Genomic DNA, 22,863 nt, shown 5'->3' on the forward strand with positions numbered 1-22,863 from the left:
GCTCAAGAGAGCAGGCATCATAGATAGACTCCATCATAACAAGATTTCTCATTCCTTCATAAGTGTTAACTTTATAACTCTTAACCTATCCCTCTAAGTTCTTCAAACATTCATTCACCCAAGTAGCCCAAGGGGTACTATCATGCTTTTTGTGGGTCCTAAACCTCTTAAGGTACTGGGAAGGAGTCTTCCCAAATCTAGCTATCAGAGCTAGCTTTACACATTCATAGTCCATCCTATCCACCTCCCCCAACTCCATTACCACATCAGATGCAACAGGAGGGAGCCTAGAGAATAGCCAGGGGATCAACTGATTCCCTGTGATATCCTGGAGCCCATGATTGTATTTAAACATAGCAAGCCAATCTAACACATCCAACTTAGGTTCATACATACCCACAAATCTCTTTAGGCATCCGGGATCTTTTTGGACTGGAAGATCTAGAGGATTCGGGGAGAGAAGCATTTTCCAAAGACAATTTCTTCATCTCAAGCTCATGGTTGAGCTCCATTTCTTTGAGCCTTAGTTCTTGATGCCTCTGTTCAGTTTGGGCACTAATTCTTTTGAATTCAAGCCCAAGTCTCATTTTTTCTAGAGATATAAATTCAGGATTTAAGTGGGACCTGGTAAGGGTCCAGTAGCTACAGGTTGAGGCCCTTGAGCAGGCAGAGGACCAGAGGGGGTGACATAGTTATCCTCCTATTCCTCATCTGTCTCAATAATAACATTTTCAACATTATCCTCATTACTGTTTGCCACATTTGCTGGAGTAGTAGGGCCTACAGAACCACTACCCAGACTTTGTTTCTCTAACAGTCTATCAATCATTTCTGTTTTCTTGCCTTTGACAGGAAGACCTTTATGTCTGCACAAATCTTTAAGATAATCAGCAGTTTTTGCAAGGAGGGTCTCCTGACTATAACTTTCCATTTTTGACTTTTGTTAAAATGACTTTTTGTGATTGTTAACCTTGTGGTTAGTTGCACCAAGGCACTAGTAACACACTAAAATGTCAGTCCAATACTTTTATCCTCACCGCTGTACACCAGTGTTAGGCAGAATCCAGGGCAGTTCCCTTAGGGAGCACTACCCCAGATTAGGACTACAGGTGAGAGCAATAAATCCCCTTTGGTATCAGTCTGTACCACAAAGATTTAGTTGGTAGCTGTGGCTGAGCAGTCAGACTTATCTCAAGAGGGAGATGAGCAGTATTCAGGGTTGACACAATAGGTAGTACAGTACTATGGAGCAAGGAAACACTGACCAAAGTTTTGTATTCAAAAGAGAATATATATTTATTTTATACACTTACTCAACACATAGATCACAGTTAATAAAGTAAGTTAAGTTTAGTCAAAAGAAAAGCATATACAACTCCCTATTCAATGATAGATAAGTTTGCGGTAGAGTGAAAACTGAGCAAAATGGCACAGTGAAAGCCAACTAGAAATGGCACTCTAACAATGTACCGAAAGGGAGGGAAAACACAAGTTAAACCGAAATAACTTCAGATACCCCCTAGCAACACTTCCCTGAAGTTTTGTGGACAAGTAATGCACAGTAACACTTTAGCCAAAAGATAAGTGAATGGAAACTGAGCAAAATGGCACTCCACAAGTTAAAACAGTAGGAAGGAAGAGGGGTTTAGAAGATTTAGGTGCATCCACACATTTCTCATTGAAAACTAATCTAGTGAGAGCAGATCTAACAAATCAGCCAGAGTCAATAGGCCTGAGCCAGAGTCAGTGGTACAGGACCAGGAGCTTAGGAGCAAAAATGTTCTAGTAGCTGCAGTCAAGTCTTTAGTAGAAAATTGTTGAAGAGGTAGATGCGAGGCGAAAGACAATGTTAAGAGAGAGGACGGTCGACCCCACAAGTAGTTAAAGGATTCAAAACACCTTTAGGGCTACCACAGAAAAAGGGCGGCTTGGCGGAATATTGTACCTTAAACGTGAAGAAGTGGCTCCTGCGGTGGCGGTTGTTCCTGGTAGTTCCAGCAGGTCGAGGGATCCAACAGAGGAAGAGAGGCTCTCGTCGTGGAGGAAGGTTCAAGTCGCTGCACTACCCAGGGATGAAACCAGCCGCGGTGCTGCCAAACGAAGTTTAACGAGGTATGCTCCTTTTAATCGCGGTCCGGATCGAAAGCTGGCTGGCTATCCGGTCTCCAAGTGCTGGCCACTGTCGATTCAACCAAGGCAGGTCCGAGGAAGCAATTAGTGAACTGGTTGACCTCACCAGCTCAAGGGAAGGAGGCTCTTTCGCTGAAGATCTCATCTCGTCGTGTGGAAGAAAAGTGGTGAGATGATCCGGCAGTGCTTCACCGGTGGAATAGATGCTGAAGATGGCTCTGGCTTCTCCCCCCTTCGGTTCCGTAGTTCCAGTGGCAACGTCTTGCTCTTCCAGTCCTCAGGAACCTGCTTTTATGCAGAAAGAGACCCATTCATACAGCCTAGCTGTCACTCACACAATGGAGTGGTCATCTTGGCGGGAGACCCTCCAGCCTATCAGGTTAGAGTGCGACCTGAGTTGCTGTGGCAACTCTGTCCAGGGGTTCTACTCCCCCTCCCAAACAACAGACCCACCCCAGACTCAGAGGCGCCAAAAGGAGGGCTTCTGGACAGAAGCCCGCCAAAAGAGCGAACAAAGGATCACCGACCTGGGTTAGAAAAATAGAGTAAGACTCGAGAAAGAAGTTTTATCAAAGTTCTGGCAAATAAAACCTACCGGAGTAAAGTTAATAATAAAATAAACCGGCGGTATGTTAGAGGCTGTCATTAAAAGTATTAGCCATGAACAATGGGAAAATCCCATAGGAAAATATTTGCGGTCGAATATAAAAAGGTAGTAACCACTGCCACCAGCCAGAAACTTTGTAGAGGGGGACCTTAAGGTACCCTCTCGAAAATGAACATAGGGGAAAAACTATGAACCCCTTCCAGTACTTCCATATTAAGATGGGGTGTACTGATTTAGGTCATAGAGATTGACTAGTAAAGTCAATGGGGACTTTACATGCCCTGGGAGACAGTAGTCAGTCCCAGGGAATGGAGTCTATGTTTGGCGGTCGCTACGACACCCCTGTGTCACTGCACGGAGGGTGCTGTGTAACACATGTGCATAAAGATGGTTCCTATGGGTAAGAGAAAAGATCCCACAGGCATTAAACACAAAAATAGCCTAGAACACACATAGCAAAGATGCCTAAGAGTGGGAAAAAGAGTCTTACTCTTAGCAGGCAAAGAGAAATAAACCCTTCAAATCCAGCAAAGCTGCTGGGGGACTCTATAGCTAAGGGAAATTTAGCCCTAACAAAACCCACCTTGGGATTAGACATAATGCAGCACATTCTTTTTAAAAAATAGGGAAACTGAGGGAGGAAGAATGCCATTAGAAAACTCACATCCTGACAATGTAACTCTGCCACAACTTCTGCCAGCTCCTTGATGACATTAAAAGTGTCATCACTATCCCATATGGCACTTTCCATTTATATTTTTGCTACTAGGAAACTCATTGAGTCCTACAGATAGTGATGATACGCCAATGGGATAGCAACATGACTTTCTAGGATTGGCTTGCTAAGGTGCGTTAGTCTATGTTTCTTCTTGGACAGGCTGCCTCTCACAAGCTTCCTGAATTAGACTTATAATCTGATCATCCTGTTGAGTAGTAGGAGGTGTTAATCGTACTGGACAGTGAAAAACAACATCGGTGTAGAAGATAATCCTAATGGCGTAGTGTCCTGTCTAAACGCTGAACTTTATTAACGTAACACCAAAGACATCCTGCAGTCGAATGGTGAAGGGATCCTAGTCTGAAACAACTAACCCACCATCACTTCAGTATTCTTTCATGAAAGCAGATTGGTGCTTAGAAGAAACACAAAACATTTAAAGCAACTCTGAACCTGGGAACAATGTGAAATGTGTAACATGGCAGTATCAATGCAAAAAAACACATTATGAAGTGACAGTTACATGTATAGCAAAACAGTGGGGCTACCAATCTGTTACCTTTGGTTCAAAAGAGGCTTTGTTCTGTGTGAGAAGTTCTTCTACACTTGCCCGTATTTCTTTTGAGATATTTCTGACATCAAAGGTTGCTATGTCTTCTCTAACTCCTCTCTTAGCAAGGAAGCTGTAATTAAAGATAAGTAGATTCATTAAATATTGCAAATAATGTAATGTTTAAAGGACATCAAAAATACACTTAAAATGAATGCATTTGAATGATTCCTCCTGCAGATTCCTCATTTTATGATATGCGCCTCGGGCACAGTCAGGTTCAGAAAACTATCGACCGCTGTTGAGATGGATTTTCAAAATCAGCTCTGAGAACAGATTCTGAGAGCCCACCCTATTCTGGTGAAAAGGGACACACATTAATGTTTAGCAAAACTCTACCTGGGTACTGTGACTGAACAGCAAGGCTTAGACTTAAGAGGGCGTGAGAGTGGTGAAGAGTTCAGTTAAGCACATATAGAGTACTTGCCTTGGAGGCAGAGGCAAACGGGGAGGGAGTCAGAGTTTGTAAGACTATAGACTTGGGAAATGATCTGGAGGACCGGTTAGTTTGATGTAACTCGTTACCATTTCTTGTTTCTTGGTGAACAACCTAACCCACCCTACCACCCACAGGAAAGTCATGTTAGAGTAAGGGCGGGCCACATAGACTTTTTTTGCTGGGTTATGAAATTGAGAGTTTGCCCTTGATGATGAAAATAATTGTGGTTGCTTTTTTGCTGTCCTTAGCCTTCTACATGAAGGGCTAGGGTTAGGGTTAGTAACAGCCCATGCCATCAGACAAACATGAAGTGGAGAGTGCCAACAGATCCAGGGATTTAGTGGTGGCTCCAGCAGCCTTGAATTGTGTAATGATTTTGTTTGCTTTGCTACAAAAATATTGATGACTTCATACACCACAGTGAACAGTTTTATCTGTACATACTGGATGAAGTTAGATTTACACATCAAGAAGAAGCTGTGAATTATCGCCACACAGTCTAATGACCTGGCCTTGTAGTCATTGGTATCCAATGCTGTCTTGAGAATTTGTTAAGCTGTCTCATTTTCCTTACATATTATTGGTTTGTAAGCACCCTGCCGACATCAGGAAGGAGGATCCATACCACCTCACGGTCCACATCCCATAGAGCAGAGGTGTGGTGTGTCAGGGTGCCAGTCGCTTTGACAGACTGCTGGATGTGGACATCTTGCACCTCTGTCTGTCCAACTTCTTGGATTCCTGTCAGGAGGAACCATAGGGAAAAATGTAAGGTGCCAAAGGCATCTTAATCTCCATACTCCAGGAGGCTGGGCGAGAAGATAGAAAGAGGGTGTCAAAAGGAACTAGTGTTTCTGAGCAATATTCATGAAGATAGAAGGCACGTATGCTGGTTTGTGTGCCAGACTACCATTGCTCGTTTTGTTAGTCTTAACCCAAAGAGCAACATAGTGGCACCTCTGATATCTTAGTTTCAAGGATGGTCATGAGCTAGTGGACCGTGCAGGCATCAGTTAAGAGCCGGCAAACTCTGGCACTACTTCAGTCTGGTCTCCATAATACAAATCACACTTATGGTAGGACCCAAAAGATGCCAAGATGCCACGGCGTTGCTCCAATTTCAGATTCAGGGGATGTGGTCCACTCACATTAGCATTCCCAAACCCTTCTTCTGAGTCTATCAGGGCAGGGTCATAGTGGTTGTCCATCATGAGCACCTTGGAGGGACCTAAGTTTCTCAGGTGTGTGAGGGGTCAGAAATGTGAGGCAGGCAACTTTGTGAAGTTTCTTCAACAAATGCCATTTTATAAAATTAGAAGGTTGTATAAACGCATCACTATCCCTACCTCGACAAGGTTTTCCCTGCCTAAAATAACCTAAAGGAAACACTCTAATAAAGGATATCTGTCAAACACACGCATACATACAATAAATAAATAAGGTAATGTATAGCTGTTCAAAGAGAACACAATTAGTATAACAACTGAGTTCATAGTGTAACAACAGTCTCGCCTTATAACCTGGGTGAAGTCACACAAACTAAACAAGAAAAGATACTGGACCACAGAGTTTAAGGACAAGACACTGTACACTGATTGGTTAACGCAACTCAGGTATGTCAATTTCCCACATCTATGTCCTTAGGCAGAATAACTAAATACAACTTAATGATGGTCATATGTTGGCAGAGCCAAGCAACAACACATGAAGAAGCATGGTCCCAGAGCTAGAACAATCACAACACAACACTGCTCCCTGTAGGGTAACTAGCACTTGCAGAAGTCTCTGTGACAAACAGTTATGCAACGCACATAATCCACAAAGTAGTCCCAATTGAGCATTAATAAACTTAATGCACACCATGTAAATATAGAGGTGATGGGGACAACTCAGGAAAGCCACATATTACACAAACATCATTGCCCATACACTGAGACTCCTTGAGATCTAGTAAACAGTATAACAGCTCACACATAAATCACACCCTATGACTTTTAGGGTCAACGTACATTGCACGAACACCTATGTGTGTAACGTTTACCTTGGGTGCCCTGCAGGAGGGCCTGGCCTGGACTGTTCCGAAACATTGCCCCCACTGGATAACTCTGCTATGATGAATGCCCTAGCCACTGCTTTCCCCACTGGTCCGCTGGTGAATCAAAACCCAGGAAACAGTGAGGTTGGGAGGGACTTGGAGTCCCTGGTAAGATGTGCTAGGGGGTCTGGATGAGACCTAAAGGTAAGTAAATACAGATATTCAGTACATGTTCCCCAGCTTTCTCCCCCCACCTCCCTCTTGTTTCCCTCTAGGTAGGCTGGCTGGCGCACTGATGCTGGTGCGCACCGTATTTGGACAAATAAGGCAGGCCGGAGATATCAGGTAAGCATCAGACACCAGTTGCTTCACTGAGAGTAGTGGTCCAGGTCGACTGCGACACACTGGATGCTGGAGGTATGAAGGAAAGTCTTTGTAGAATGCTGCTCTGGAGCTTTGGCAGCTTGAGGCGCAGGGTGCTGCCTGTTTTCATACTGTTCTCTCCTTCTGAATGGTGAGATGCTCTAATTAGACTCTTTCTTTCTCCTCCCCAGGTACGGAACTTGCGGAATGTCTTTGCTGGAATTGCCGCAACGCGAAAGAAGGAGCAAGGTGGCTGAACACCTGTTCAGGTTAGTTTGTGGTAAACTGAGAACTCAGGTGGGAATTAACTGTTAAATTCAGTCACTCTTACTATTGTCTTTCTCTGCTTTCTCATTTTCAGGAGCTGCGGTTGCTGTGGACCTTGATCGGATGCGGTTCTGAGAACAGAAACTTGAAACAAACTCTTACGATGAAGTTATCGGGTCTGTGTAGCTGCAGGTGAGTTCGAACTAAGATCCAGGTGAGTATCAGGACAGAAGCTTAAAGTGGAAATCCTACGATGATGCCTTCGGTCTTCAGGTGAGTATGGCTGTAAATAAGTCTGGCCGTACATCGCACGTGGAAGAACCGGAGCAGTAAGCATTACACTGCTCTGGTAGGTAGCAGACAAAATGCTAAGCACAGGGTGTAGGCCGGGGCTTGGTTTTATAGCCTCGGGCCGCGCCCTGTCAACACTAGACCACCAGAGATATCAGATCTTTGGGTCTCCCGGGGGTGATCTTAAGTTTCATAATGGGTTCTTTCTTGGCAGCCATGTTGGTGTGGGTGAATGCAGCTCTCATCAAACCCCTGTCCCAGCCAACCGCCTTGCAAGTCCACCTTCTCCCTACATTGCCATGGGAGGATGTATCCCTGGTCCTAACACACACATGCCTTGTGCCTTTACTGGGATCGTGACACTATGCATGTAAATACATACTCATTTGAACCTATACGAAAGAGAAAAGCTTGCAGGCAGTTAAGTCCCAGCATATAAGGTCAAAGGCAGGTCAGACAAACTCATGAGAACAGGAAGGGTGCAAGTAGTTTTTCCAACAATGGAGTTGCAACATGAACCAATGGTAAGCAGTTCACAAAGGAGCAGTACGACAGTGCCAACCACTGAGGTAAATAGGACGTTTCTCTAAAGGGTTATATTTTATGTGTCACACTGTCACATCGCACAATGATGATTGGTCAAAATGTCTGTAATCGTTCACTCCACTTCTACTCCTCCTGGAGCAACCAATTGTAAATTAGTTCTAACTGATATATGTGTCTAATGCTTCTGTCCAATCGCAGCATGTGAGAACTGAAATTATTTCACTGTACATAAGCTAATCAGTGAGCACGTCACTTTTATCACGTGGTTAAAATAGAGCTAGTAAGTTCAAAAACGAATAGAGTCACCTATATTGATGATCACACCAGCCAATGAACAATAAAAAAGTTGTCACATTGCTTAGCTTTTCCTCTCTGAAAATGCTATTTAACCTGCCATTTTGACAGATTGATTTTGAATGTCTGTTAGATATTTCCCGTCCCTGGCATTCACAATACATTTTTGTTTATCTCATATCTCGTGCAACTCATGTTTGGCTCTTTGGATTATTTGTATTGGCACAAAAGGGATCTGCCTTACAAACATCTCTCCAATATCCCTTTCCCATTTCTCTTGCACCTTCAGACAGGGTGGGGTTTCACTGTCTAACAGTGCCACGTATAACCATGACATTGTACGTCTCTCAGTGCCTATGGTCAGTATGGCATTAAGAATTGATGTAGTTGGAGGCTCGCCTGGAATGGAGCTCCATTTGGCTGCCAATACCTTGAATAACCTTGTAAAATTCAAGAACTGTCCTGTAGGCATTTGGAATGTCTCTGCACACTCTGCCAGTTCCCATCCAGTTGATGCCATGCAGGTCCAGGCGGACGACATGATCCCCATGTAGCCAGAAGCCACAGCAAGTATACTCTTGGATTGGTTGGTCTGACCACTACCACCATGTGAAAGAGGGCCCCCATAAATGTTATCTTGTGAAATGGAACAAACATGGCTCCTCGTTCCTCGAGAATCCCTGTTAGTGCTGCAGGCTAACAGTGGTATGCCAAGGAGCATACGCATTGAGCGTCTGTGTGGAGGGTGTGCTCCAGAGGTATATGCACCTTGCAGATTTCTTTTTAATTAAAATGCTGCTGCGCAACATGCTCCTCGCCATTTCCCATTGTGGTCGATGTCGCATGTGCATAGAAGAAAGTGGATGGGACTTACGAGTAAACAAATACATACATTTGCATAAAAATCAACAGAGCGTTACAATTTATCAAAAAAAAGTTAATAAAAAACATAGTAGGGCCAGATTCAACTGCGATTACTTCCATATAGTAATCATTGTCGAAGAGAGAGGGCAGAACAGATGAATTAGTTTATCCATTCATTGATTGTTATTACTGGTTTTCGATCTAGGTAGGGAAATACAGTTGAGAATGTGATTTCACAGATCTGGGTTGTTAATGCACTGACATGTCCATCATGATCAAGAAAGTGTTAGGGTAGCCTGTTTTACTGCAGGAGGGTGGGCCCAGAAGCTTAGATCAGACTATTTTTGTATAGTACTTTGGGCACAAAGGAGGGCCCAGAAGTTCAGTTCACACTTGTTTTTATAGTTGATTGCCGCTGTATTGCATTTCCATTTTCTGGACTTGCACATGAATCAAAATATTATTATGGATTATCAGCTCTTACTTGATGATAAACACCGACTGAAAGATCCACAAATTGAGTATTCAGACAGCCTAAGAAATAGACACAAAGGGAACTTACAACAGAGGTCCATGAATAGGAACTCCTACTGGAAAATAAGTGACATCCTTCAGCAACTATTGGGCTTTCACCACTTCAGAAGATACCACTGCATCCTGTGATGAATCCAATAGAGTTTTCACAGATCCCTCAGTTGTAACCTCCTCGCATGTGGCCAGGGGACTTCAGCCATTACCTAATCCTGACCCTGGGGGTGGCTAAATGAGGGAGGATCACATGGGCTGAGACAGCCTCCTGGGAGATGTCAAGACTTCGTTGGATGAGGCATGGTATCCCCCATTTGCCCATGAAGAATACCACCTGATGCCCAATACCCTAATGGCCTATTGCCATGCATCTATACCTCCTTGTAGGGAAAATAGAGAAACCTTTTAGCAAAACCCTTTAGGCCAAACTTACATCTCTGAAATAGAGGGTAAAAGCTCCAAGATTGACTTTTCCCATTCTTATTGTCATCCATGTAGAACTGTCTCATCATTTGAAATCATTGTAAGTAATTCCCCAAGTAATCTGCATCAGTTTACAGCAGTGGACTATCTCCCACAATTACTCAAGTACTGGGACAAGGAGGAAGAGTGTAATGATACAGAGCCTCAAGCTCAATGAACGTGCAAATTGTTTTGAAAATGCACCTGTGTTCGGGATGAAGAGGGATAGGGAAGTCTGCCCCCTCCTCCCCCTCCTATAAAATACATAACACGAAAGAAGGCCAGGAGGCGCCGCGATCATCAATTCTATTTCTGACCGATTACCAGTGCTCCTATGGTTGACAAGTATGTCGAAAGATACCCACTCAGCTAGCCCTATAGGCCAGGTGCGGTATAAATCTACCCAAGGGTGGATGCGGAGCCCCAGACTGCCACTAAAGAAACCTCAATTGACAATATCGATTAAAGTGCCACAAAGCCATGTTGCTGACATCGATAGAGACACCACGACTTAGCAGCGTTAGACATGAAGCACACGTGCCATTCGCACTTTGGGACACAAACACGCACTCGAATACACGAAGAACACAAGCGTACAGTTCTATAGTTAGAGGACAGATACATATACATACTGTCATTGCTTTTATTATTTTGCCATTAGCTAAATGCAGCAACGCAGATACCGCAAGAAGCAAGAGATACTGAACAGAGCTTGCAGTTGCTTACATGCGAAAAACCTTATGGAACTGCAGGAGCACCTATGGGACCTGACAGAACCAAGTGTGACTAACTTATGTAGAATAGTATGAACATTGTAGAAGCTGCATTATGGTTTAGGAAAACTACAGCAGGCCACAGGTCTCTCAGCAAGAGTTGAGCTGAATTCAGGCTGGACAGAGGGTGAAAACGTGTGAGACAGGGCCCACTGCCAAGGCCACAAGATACGGATGACATTCCATTCCCTGAATGACAGTAGCACCAGCTGAAGAAAATACAAATAACTCCTCATAATTCAGAGCTGCACAGCTCCATGTCACAGTCTCCCAACACGTGACCCAGGTGACGGAGACAATGGACAGCGACCGGTGCTAGGAAAGGGAGCCGATCTCAAGCCACCAGACAGAGGACCGCAACAAAGATGCTACAATGGGAAACAAGTGTTGCACAGAGCGAACGAGCACTCTCATAGCCTAAGGTGGTACAAATAAGTTACAATGCAGACACATAGTCATTCTTATAACCTTGAAAAAGTACACCAAGACCTGAGAAACTTTGCGGATCCCAGGCCTGAAACATCAGCTCTAGCCAATCACAGGTTAGTATCCTACGGGTGGGTAGCAACGGGCAAGAACCAATGGTAAGACCCTCACACTGCAACATTGTTATAGATAGTGACTTGGGGATGGACCAAGCTAGCCACCTGACAAGCGAGGGCCAGTAGACTAATGTGTATAGTGTCCACTATAGGCGGTCTATTACTCAGTATCCAATCCAGTGGTTCTGGAGAAGGGCCCAGGTTGTTGCATCACACTGACGTCATTAGGGTACAAAACTGGCCTGCAAGCCAGGAGAAGCTGAGATGTCCATGGATTTCTTCTGTCCCTGTGCTGATCCCTGTTGGTTTTGTTTGTAATAAACCGCAGCTTGAACGTGCCGTTGACTGAGTCCTCCATTTGTCCTGTTGAAAGTGTCGGGCTTTCTGAGAGTCTACAAACTCCTAGTGGCCCTCTGGCATATCTGGGAGTTTGTTCCAACAGGGACATTTAAAGAGAGAAGAGCAACTACAAAAAGCTGCTGCTTGGGAGAAGTTGAGCCTCTCTGCGAGGCTTGGAAGCACGAACTGTTGTGGCGGACACGGGTTTTGCCAACAGAGAGGCAGAGGAATGCTACACGCAGGACGTGTTGCAGACACGCCAGGAGCCAAGGGAAGATTCCTGGGCGTTTGTGAATGGGAGAAGGCAGTGTTTCACCTACTGGGACTTGAAGCAAGACAGGCGTGCTGGAGCGGAGCCGCAAGAGAAGCTGGAAAGACATGAAAGCAATCCAGAGTGGAGAGTGGGTAGCAAAGATTGGCCGGGTAAGCACAAAGAGGACCGAAGACGCCACACAGAGCCGGTGAGTCAACTCGAGGAAAGTGGGCACCCAGGGGTATTTCGGGGACCGGGCCAAATACAAACTGTGAACTTTGAAGCCACAGAGAAGAACAAGTTACTTACCCCTGGTAATGTTCTTTCGACTGGATGTTCCTCCCACGTATTTCTCATCTTATGATAAATATCCTCTAGCTTCAGCTGCTTCGAAAAAATTAAATTTGGCAGAGGGCGCTATGCGTCGATGTGGTCCACTCGATGTCCCTCAAGGGTTTCATGCTCGGAGTCGATATCATCGTCGGAATATCTAGCACGCACAGTGCCTTTTGGCTTCAGTTCTGTTTTTACACCTTCCTCATGTAGAATAACCAGCATCAGTTAATTATGGACATTACCAAACTCTCAAAGAGCGTAAAGTGTAATGCCTGGAAACTCTACAGCGGGGTAGGTTGAAAGAGGTGATGAGGAATACGGGCAAAGAACATTCAGTCGAAAGAAAGTTACCAGGGGTTTACTTACCTGCAACTATTGTTCTGCAGCATGGGTCTGGCATGGATTCACATGCTCATGAATATTCCCTGTCATCAAGCTGGGAATCCTCAGTAAATGAAAAAAGGATTTCCCTTTCACTTTAAAACTGCATTTCTCCTCTAACCCAATCACTGTCCTCTGGGTCAGATTGCCTGCATCCAATGACTGTCCTCTCCCTAACTCTCCAGCCGTAGTGGCTTCAGATTTGGTAAGCACGTAAAGTAGCTGTATGAAACAAGAAGTGCCACAGAGGGAACGAGGGAGGGTTCGCATGTGAATCCATGCCAGACCCATGATGGAGAACAATAGTTACAGGTAAGTAACTTAAACCTTCTCCAGCATGAGGTCTAGCATGGATTCACATGCTCATGAACAACAATTACACAGCAGTACATATACACAACCACGGGAGGTGGCAAAGCTCAATAGAAGCAATAAATACTCACCTCTGGAACACTGATTGTGCGACTCAGGACTCCTCCCTGGAATCACCATCAACGCAGTGAAGCCGGAGAGCCACCTGGAGACAGAAGCCTTTCCTTGATTTACAGGTCCATAGTTGACGAACAACTAAGAAGTCTTCTGAAAATTCTTCATACGTGCCACGTAGAAATTCAAGGCACAAGCAACGTTCGGCAAGTGCAAGGCCCTTTCCGACTGGCGACGATAGATTCTGGAACAAGACAGGTAATACCAAAGGTTTGTTCAGGTGGAATTCTGATGGTACCTTTGGCTTAAAGGTGGGGTGCGTACACACTACCACCCTTGAAGTATGGAAAGAAAAGTAAGGCTTCTTGCAAGACAGGGCCTGGATCTCCCCAACCCGCCTGGCCGATGTGATAGCCAAGAGGAAGGACATCTTCCACGAGAGAAACTTGAGCGTGATTAGATGCACAGGTACAAAAGGAGCTCCCATGAGCTTAGTTAGCACTACACTGAGCTCCCAAACAGGGGCAGGAGCCTTCACCGGCGGAAAAGTCCAGAAGAGTCCCTTGAGGAACTCATTGACAAGTCTGTGCGACCACAGCGAAGGTCTATCTGGAGACCTGGTGTGCCTGAATATGGCGGCGAGATGCACCTTGATAGAGGTATGAGCCAATCACGCCTTGGCCAAGGAAAGCAAGTATGGTAGAAGTTGTCGGGCTGTTACACACAGTGGGGTAATCTTCTGAGTCTGACACCACACAGAGAAGCGCTTCCATTTATGGCCATAGCACTTCAACGTTGACGAGGCTCTGGCCCTGGCCAAGATGTCCTTGCATTCCGTGGTTAAAGCATAACCTCCAAACTCTAGGGCTGCAGGAGTCATGCCCTCAGGTTCAGCAACTCTGGGTCGTGGTGCAGAATCGCCCCCCTCCCCCGCTCTGGTGAGAAGGTCTGACAGATGCAGCAGGTCCGGGCACCAGATTTGTTGCGACCACGTTGGGGCAATGAGTATTATCCTGCAGTGGCACTGTCTGAGTGTGTTGATCACACGTAGGAGGAGTGGAAAAGGAAGAAAAGCATACAGGAACTGTCCCTCCCATGGGAAAGAGAACGCGTCCCCCATGCTTCTCAGCTGAGGTAACCTGCTGCCGTACTTCTGGCACTTGGAGTTTGCTGCCGTCACAAATAGATTGATTTGGGGTTGGCCCCATTTGTCGAACAGAAGGTCCACCTGGTCCTGGCAAAGTTCCCACTTTTGGCAAGAACGCAGCTCCCTGCTGAGCAAGTCTACAATGATGTTCTTGACGCCGCCAGGTGAAAAGGGACGAGTAACATGTCCTAACGAATGGCCCAGTGCCACAGGTCCTGGGCCTCCTTAGAGAGTGCCGGCGAGCGGGTCCCTCCTGGCTTCCAGATGTAGAACATGGTGGAGGTGTTGTCTGTGAAGATCCTCACTGTTAGGGAGAATTCTCTGTTTAGGCTGAATTTCCCTACCTAGTGAGTCCCCCAGCAGCTTTGCTGGATTTCTAGGGTTTCTTTTTTTTCTCCTGCCAAGAGTGAGACTCTTTTACCCTCACTCTTGGGCATGTTGAAGTGTGTTTTCTTGGTTAAACCTTGTGTTGGATGGGCTATGGGGTCTTTTACTCCATAGGGCCTCATGTATTTTTTGGATGTGGGTTACACAGCACCCTCTGTGTCGTAACCCAGGGGTGTCCTAGGGACTCCCCAACATAGACTCCATACCCTGGGACTGACTACTGTCTCCCAGGGCATGTAAAGTCACCAAAGACTTTACTAGTCTTAAATCCTGAACAGAACCAGTACAAACCATCATATTGTGGACGTACTGGCTGGGGCAATTCGATTGCCCCAGGGTCTGTTAGTCGCGGGGGCACGTCTCCGTCCCCCCTGATCGAGTTTTGGCTGGTGGCAGTGGAAACTACTTTTTATATTCGACCGCGAATATTTTCCTATGGGATTTCCCATTGTTTTAGGCTAACACATTTAATTATTTATTTACGGTAGCCTTAAACATACCGCCGGTTTATATATTTATTATTATAACTCCGGTGGGGATTTTTTGCCAAAACTTGATACTAAAATGGCGGTGGCGTTCGCCTCTGTAACTCTGACCCAAAGTGGAGCCCTTTGTCCCACTTTTGGCGGGCTTCTCCACAGAAGCCCTCCAAAGTGGTGCCACTCTGTCTGGGGTACTTAGGAGGGGTGGAGGGGGATTTAGGCACCCTGGACTGAGTTACCTTGGTAACTCAAGTCGCACTCCATCCTGATTGGCCCAAGTGGTGAGCCGGCCGGCTCACCACTTAGCATGTTTGAGTGACAGCTAGGCTGGGTGAATGGGCGTTTGCTGCATAAAAGCAGGGCTTTGGGGACTGGAACTTCAGAAGTCGCCACAGGACCTAAGAATCCGACGAGGGACGAGCTGAGCTGATCTGCTACGACGACACCGCCGGTGGAGCCCTGCTGAACCATCTCACCACTTTTCCCGACGACCGAGGAGAACTCTTAACGGAGTGGCTCCTTCCCTTGACTGGTGGGGACAACCAGTTTTCACCTTCTTTCCGTTCTTTGAGGTATCCCGTGGCCGCCTTGCCAGTGCCAAGCACCCCGGCAACCGGAACCCCACCACTTTTACCCCCACCGCGAAAGTCGGTACAACCCTTTAACCGGAGGACTCCGCGGCTGGTTTCTTCCCGGGCAGTGCAACGACCTTCTTCTTCTGCTCTTCAGCGAGATCTTCTTCTCCCCTGACCGACGTCGAGCCTTGCTGCCACTGCCTGGAACAACTGCCCCCGCTGGAGGATCCTTTCCGTTAAGGTACCGTGTTCCGCCTGGCTTCCCTTGCCACCGACTGTACGAGGTAGTTTTAGCCCTCGGCTTTCGATCCTGGGATTGCCTGGGACACTTTGGCTAAACTTTCTGAGCCTCTCTAACTCTTTTCCGAACTCTTTTGCAAGACTCTGAATCCCTACCAACTGTGTGATCTTGGGCACGTTTTCGCTCTGTCTGCTCTAAGAGTGGGCCCTGCTTAGTGACTTTTTGCTCACCTGTGACTTTGTGCTTCTTTGAGCTTACCGAAAGCGTTCTTGACCTTAGAGTGGTGTGTTTATCCTAATTCTGCTCTTTTTCCCCTCCCTTCTTTAACCTACTAGAGTGTCATCTAACGTTAAGCACTCACCTCTGTTTTAATTATGTGGTGTTAACCTAGAGTTGTCTAGATAGGAATAAGGATTGGGACTGCTTTCCATATAACTGTGTTTGGAGTGTTTTATTATATTTTGCTAGAGTGTTTTCAATTTGTGTGTTCTTAAAAATAAATAACTATATACTTTTGAAACCAAGCTCTGGTCAGTGTTTGCTTGTGCTATTGTGCCTGAGTACATATTGTGTATACTTTGCATACTGCCTAACTCTTCTTGAGGGAAGTCTGACTGCTCAGCCACAGCTACCAGGTAAATCTGGGTGGTGCAGACTGCTACCAAGTGGGTTTACTGCTATACCTGTAGTCTTAAATCTTTTGCAGTGTTCCCCAAGGGAACTGCACAGGTTTCTGCCTAACACTCACCACCTTGCCCTTCAACGACCGCAGAAAAGACTTGAGGGCCTAGAATATGGCCCGGAGTTCCAGGACATTGATGTGGAGGCCCTTTTCTTCCAATTACCAGAGGCCTCTGGCGTGCAACTGTCCGGTGTGGGATCCCCAGCCTTCTAGAGAGGTGTCTGTGGTTACTGTCTCCTGGAAAAGCAAGACTTAAAACTGAGTCCCCTGGATGAGATGCGGCCGTACACCCCACCACTGTATCGCCTGACGGAACTCCTCATTGAAGGAGATCTTGTCCGTAAAGGTCCCCGATACTTGCATCCACCTGGCATCCAAGAACTCCTGGAGAGACCTCATCTGAAGTCTGCAGAGGCGGACGAGGCTGATGAAGGAGAACATCATACCCAGCAGCGACTTGATGGCCCGTGTTCGGCAGATTCCTGTGCAGTTCCCTTGGGGAAAACTGCAAAAAAATTAAGACTACAGGAGCAGCAGTAAACCCAATTGGTAGCAATCTGCACCACCCAGGTTTACCCGGTAGCTGTGGCTGAGCAGTCAGACTTCTCTCAAGAAGAGCAGGGCAGTATACAGAGTATACACAATAGGGCCAAAACACAGTAGAGCAAACAAACACTGACCAGAGCTTTGTATAAAAAGTATAGAGTTATTTATTTAAAACACACTTTAGGTAATACACTAGCACTCTCAATGAAAAGTAATCTAAAACACAGTCAGGTAAGTAAGTATACACACCTCCCTTGATAACTACCGGACAAGTTAGGGTTAAAGCACAACTATTTGTTAAGACAGAAGTGAGCGCTTAACCAAGATGGAACTCTGATAACATAGTTAACGGGAGAGAAAAAGGCAGAGCATAAAAATAAAACAGTTCCCAACACTTTTAAGAGTTCAGAGAAAGGGGAGAAAGGCAGGTTATACTGTAGAGCCAAAGTTCATAGGCCAGGCCCACTTTAAATGGAGCAAAGCGAAATATGCCCAGGATCACACGTTTTAAAGTGTACTGAAAGTCTTTGCAGAGTGTTCAAAAGAGGTTGGGGTGAGTCAAAAGATATAGTTAGAAGGCCTGGAGCCAACCCATTTTAGAAGCCAAGGATTTAAGGGTCACCTTTAGCACTCTGTAGAAAGGGGAGGCCAGGCAGGACACAGTACCTTAAGAGAAAGGAAGCTCCAGCGAGGGCAGTTGTTCCTGGCAGTGGTTGAGGTTCAAGGTTCTGACCAGGGGAGGAGAAGATCTCGTCAAGGAGGAAACGTGGAGACGTTGCACTGCACAGGGATGAAACCAGCCGCGGAGTTCCCGATTAAAAGGTGCGGTCCTTTTATTCGCGGTCAAAAGTGGTGAGCTTGGCTATCCGGCCGCCGGGGTGCTTGGCACGGGCAATTCGACCAACGGCCATCTTTGGAAGGCGAAAAGGGTGAACTGGTTGGTCCCACCAGATCAGAGGAAGAAGACTCGTCCAGCAGAAGATCTTCTCTTGTCGTCAGAAAAGTGGTGAGGTAGCTGCAGCAGGGCTTCACCGGTGGTGTCATCGTTGCAGATGGCTCAGCTTTGTCCCTCTTCGGATTCTTAGGTCCTGTGGCGACTTCTGAAGTTCCAGTCCAAAAGGCCCTGCTTTTATGCAGAAAAATCCCCATTCATCAGCCTAGCTGTCAATCACACATGCTAAGTGGTGAGCCGGGCGGCACACCACTGGGCCAATCAGAGTAGAGTGCGACTTGGGTTGCTAAGGCAACGCAGTCCAGGGTGCCAATTCCCCCTCCACCCTTCCCTGTGCAACCCAGACAGAGTGGCACCATTTGGAGGGCTTCTGTGGAGAAGCCCGCCAAAATAGTGGAACAAAGGGCTCGACCTTGTTCAGAGTTACAGAGACGGACACAAACGCCATTTTAGAATCGAGTACTGGCAAAAAGACCCAACCGGTGATTTAATATTAAATAAATAAACCAGCGGTATCTTTAACATTGCACCAAAAAGTGGTGTGTTTAAAATCAATGGGAAAATCCCATAGAGAATATTCTGGTGGAATAATTTGCATGGTAACCACTGCCACCAGCCAGAAATTCAACGAGGGGGGACGGGACAGTGCCCCCTCGAAAACAGACCCAGGGGCAATCGAATTACCCCTGTGTTACTGCAGTGAGGCTGCTGTGTAACACACATGAAAAACAGATGATACCCTATGGAGTAAAAGACCCCATAGCCCATAAGCACATACAAAGTCAAAGACATACCTCAAATCATGCCTAAGAGTGGGAGTAAGAGAGTCTCAATCTTAGGAGGAGAAAAAAACAAACCCCAAAAATCCAGCAAAGCTGCTGGGGGACTCACTAGGTTTGGGAAATGAGCCTTATAAGAGAATTCTACCTAACAGCCCGCATCGGTGCTGTCTGCGTCGATGACCAGCGCTGTACTTTCCCTTGTATGGCCACCAACCTGTCCTCCGAGGGGGACGCCAAACACATTACTGTGTTGAGTCGGGCACCGAGAAGCAGCACGTTCTGAGATTGGGTCAAGCAGGACTTTGGATAGTTTATGGAGAACCCCAACTCCGTAAGCAGATGTACAGTCCTCAATGTGTGCTTTCTCGCCAGCGCATGTGAGCAGGATCGCACAAGCCAATCGTCCAGGTAAGGGTATACGTGGATGCCCTGCAGAAGAGGATGTGCTGCCACCAGAGCCAAGAACTTTGTAAAGACCCTCATAGCCGATTTTAGGCCAAATGTCAGAGCCTTGAACTGGTAGTGCTGACCCCGAACCACAAATCGTAGGAATTTACAGTGTTTTTTGTGAATGGGGATGTGGAAGTAGGTGTCGTCCAGATCCAACAACGTCAGAAAATCTCCTTCCTCCAGCTGGCTGAGCAACGTGACCATCCAGAACTTTTGGGAATTTAAGTACTTGTTGAGCCGACGCAGATGCAAGATTGGCCTCCAACCCCCTGTTTTCTTTTGAGGCAGAAAGTATCTGGAATATACTCCGGAGCCCGAAGGTGCTGGGGAACGTGTTCTATCGCCCCCTTCTGTAACATGGCACGCACCTCTTGCTGTGGGCCATGTTGTTCTTGCCGCAGCACCAGTGGAATACGAGGACACTGGCGTTGGAATTCTAAGGCGTGCCCTTTTCCGAGAGCATCCAGCACACATCTGTCGCTGGTGATCTTCCACGCACTGGCGAACTTCGCCAGCCAGCCCCCCACTGGGGTGCATACGTCGGGGCACGATGTCACGGCCGGTTCAGGCCTGTTTGTGGGTCGGGCCCAGCCCTTTGGGCGGCGCCAACACCGCCCTCTGCTGCCTTGGGAGTGACCCCTGTATGCTTCTTGAGTGGCAGAGCGTGAAGGCTGTCGGTACGGGGTAGTATATCCCTTGGAATATCTGCCAGGCTTTCCTCTGGACGAATGAAAGGGAGACAGCGGATGTTGTTGCAGGGTTCCCAGGGTGCATGCGTCAGTCTTTATGGCTTGTACAGACTCGGTGACGGCCTGAAGAGGGTCATACCGTCGAACGGCATATCCAGCACCTTAGCCTGAACGTCCTGGTGGAAGTGTGTTGCCTTCAACCACCCTTGTCGACGAAGGGACACCACGTTCCCCATCTGGCAGAATCCCGTGTCCGTGATGTCCACCGCCGCTGTAATGGCGTGGTCTGAGGCCACATCCCCTTCTTGAAATTGTTCCAGTGCCTCGGCCTTCTTGTCCTCGCGCAGGAAATCTAGAATGAGTCCCAGTTTGTACCATAGTTCCCTGCAATAACAGGACAAAATGGCGAGGGCATTAGATGCCTTGATGGTAGAGGCTGCTGTGTAGATTATTCTCTTGCCCATTGCGTCCAGCTTCTTCCCCTCCTGGTCCTGAATGCTGAGCGATTCCTGGCAGCGGCTGAGACCACTGAGTCGGGCGAAGGCTGAGATCTTAAGCCTCTGGGAGCTGAATCTTGTACTCTGTACTTTTTCTCCAATCTGTCACGCGAGGGTGGGGCCATACTTGGGTTCTTCATTAGTGCCATGCCCTCTTCCCAGATATCACCCAGGAAAGGAACAGACATGATGGTGTTTCTTCTGAACTTGCACCGCTGGTACAGGAACACTTCTTTCTTAGTTTCTTTGGGTACTAACTGAAACAGTTCAGAGGCCCTGGACATCATGGAATGAAAGGATCCAACTTCGTGCAGTAAGGAAGGCCCTATGGGCTCGTCCGCGTGTGTGGATTCCCAGTCAGCTGGCACAAATTTGCCATTCTCGTCAGTGCCGGTAGCCGTAGTAGCCATGTCCGTGTGCGGAGCCGGGGCTCCGGGTGGAGTTCAGTGGCGATGCGGTGGTAGATGGTGGAGGAGCTGGATGATGTTGAGGACCAGCACCTCATTCTCAGGTGATCCTTTGGCACCAGGAAATTGCAGGATGCCATGAGGCAGAGCAACCTCAAAAAGTCGAAGGCCGGAAGACGATGGGCACTCTGGAATCTGGTCACCATCTGCTGAATGTGTTGAGCCCTCGCCTCTGGTGGCGAGGCTTTTCACAAGGATGCATCCAAGACTGCTCTGACGAACTGGAGTCTTTGAGATGGTATCATGTGGGACTTCTTGTAATTGAGGGAGAAGCGCAGTCTGTGGAGAGAGTGGCAGATGATGCTGAGATGTTCCAGAACTTGTTTGGGAGAACGTGCCCTGAACAGCCAATCAGCCAGGTAGGGGTAGATAGAATCCCCCCTCTCCTGAGATTCGCAGCACCATCGCCAACAGCTTGGTGAAAACCCCAGGGGCAGAGGTCCGTCCGAATGGCAGAACTAGAAACTGATCATGAGAGATGCCAACGGCGAACGTCAGGTACTTTCTATGCTTGTGATGAATGAGCACATGAAAGTAAGCATCCTGAAGGTTGAACACCACCATCCAATCCTGGAGCTGGAGGGCCTGAAGGATCCAAGAAGGTGTGACCATTTTGAACTTGTCCTTTGAGGAACTTCTTCAAGTATCTCAAGTGCAAGATGGGTCTCAATCCTCCATCCTTATCAGGGATTAGGAAATAGGGAGAGTGCCACCCTTTGTTCATCTCGGCTACAGGTAATGGTTCTGTAGCACCTTTCTCTATCAGGCTCAACATTTCCTGCACTAGGGATGGGTCTGGAACTTTGAATGAGTGGCTGCCCGGTGGATAGTCCAGAGGCCTTTTTAGAAAGGGGAGGCAGTAGCCCTGGGGTACGGTTTACAACGCCCATGCATCTGAAGTAATAACCTGCCATTCTTGCAGATGCAGTGAGAGTCTGCCCCCAACCGGGGTCTTGTGGGTTAAGGCTTCAGAGAGGTTTTGAGGCAGCTGAAGCAGCGGCCGATGGTAAAGTAGCCGTTGCTTGGACGGGCCTAGCAACTCTGCTGCATCCACCACGAGGGAATCTTCTTTGGCCCCTTTGACTTGACAGTCCTCGCGCACTTCCAAATGAGTAGAAACGAAAGGACTTACCCCTCCAAGATGATCCACTGGGATGAGAGGATAGTTGTTGTCCGATGGCAGCTCCAATGGATTTGGCTGCCGCTTCAGTAGGTTTTCATCAGCCTTTCTGCCAAACAGTTGGGTGCCATCAAAGGGCATGTTGAGGAGCCTGGCCTGCACGTCCGGCGCAAACCATGACTTCCTCAACCACACAACCTGTTTATTACTGTGCTTGCCGCCATGGCTCTTCTGATACAGTCAGCTGAGTCCAGTCCTGATTGTAGAGACTCGCACATCATCTCTTACAATGCTCAGGAAGCCGTCTCTCTCTTCCCCTTCAGGAATATGGTCAGCCGCCATAGCCAACAGTCCCACAGGGTGAATGTGAATTTTGCTAAAGTGCAAGTGACATTTGCAGATTTGAGCCCCATGCTTCCGGCAGAAAAGGCCTTTCTTGCCCAAGCTTCAAAACGCTTATCATCCCTATCCGGTGGGATGGTAGGGTATGCAGTTTGCAGTGAGGTCAGTGTCGTTGTCTGAACAACTAGGCTTTCAGGCGCAGGGTGTTTTGACAGGTAGCTAGGGTCGCTACTGGATGGCCTGTATTTTTGGTAAAGTTTTTGTTCACTGCTGGAATGGACTCAGGAACCTCCCAATTAG

General features: G+C 47.1%; 1 protein-coding gene across 3 annotated transcripts in view; it reads right to left on the reverse strand.

The window, feature by feature from the left end:
• The window catches only part of DYNC2H1 (dynein cytoplasmic 2 heavy chain 1), a 3,314,293-nt gene that overhangs the window by 1,179,899 nt on the left and 2,111,531 nt on the right, over positions 1-22,863 (reverse strand). For all 3 annotated transcript variants that reach the window (XM_069639013.1, XM_069639012.1, XM_069639011.1), the window contains exon 58: positions 4,015-4,138. In XM_069639013.1, coding sequence (XP_069495114.1) covers positions 4,015-4,138 — 124 coding nt within the window. The remainder of the gene's footprint in view (positions 1-4,014; positions 4,139-22,863) is intronic.

This window comes from Ambystoma mexicanum, chromosome 7q (genome assembly GCF_040938575.1).
Source record: "Ambystoma mexicanum isolate Mex_15411 chromosome 7q, UKY_AmexF1_1, whole genome shotgun sequence".
NCBI lineage: Eukaryota > Metazoa > Chordata > Amphibia > Caudata > Ambystomatidae > Ambystoma > Ambystoma mexicanum.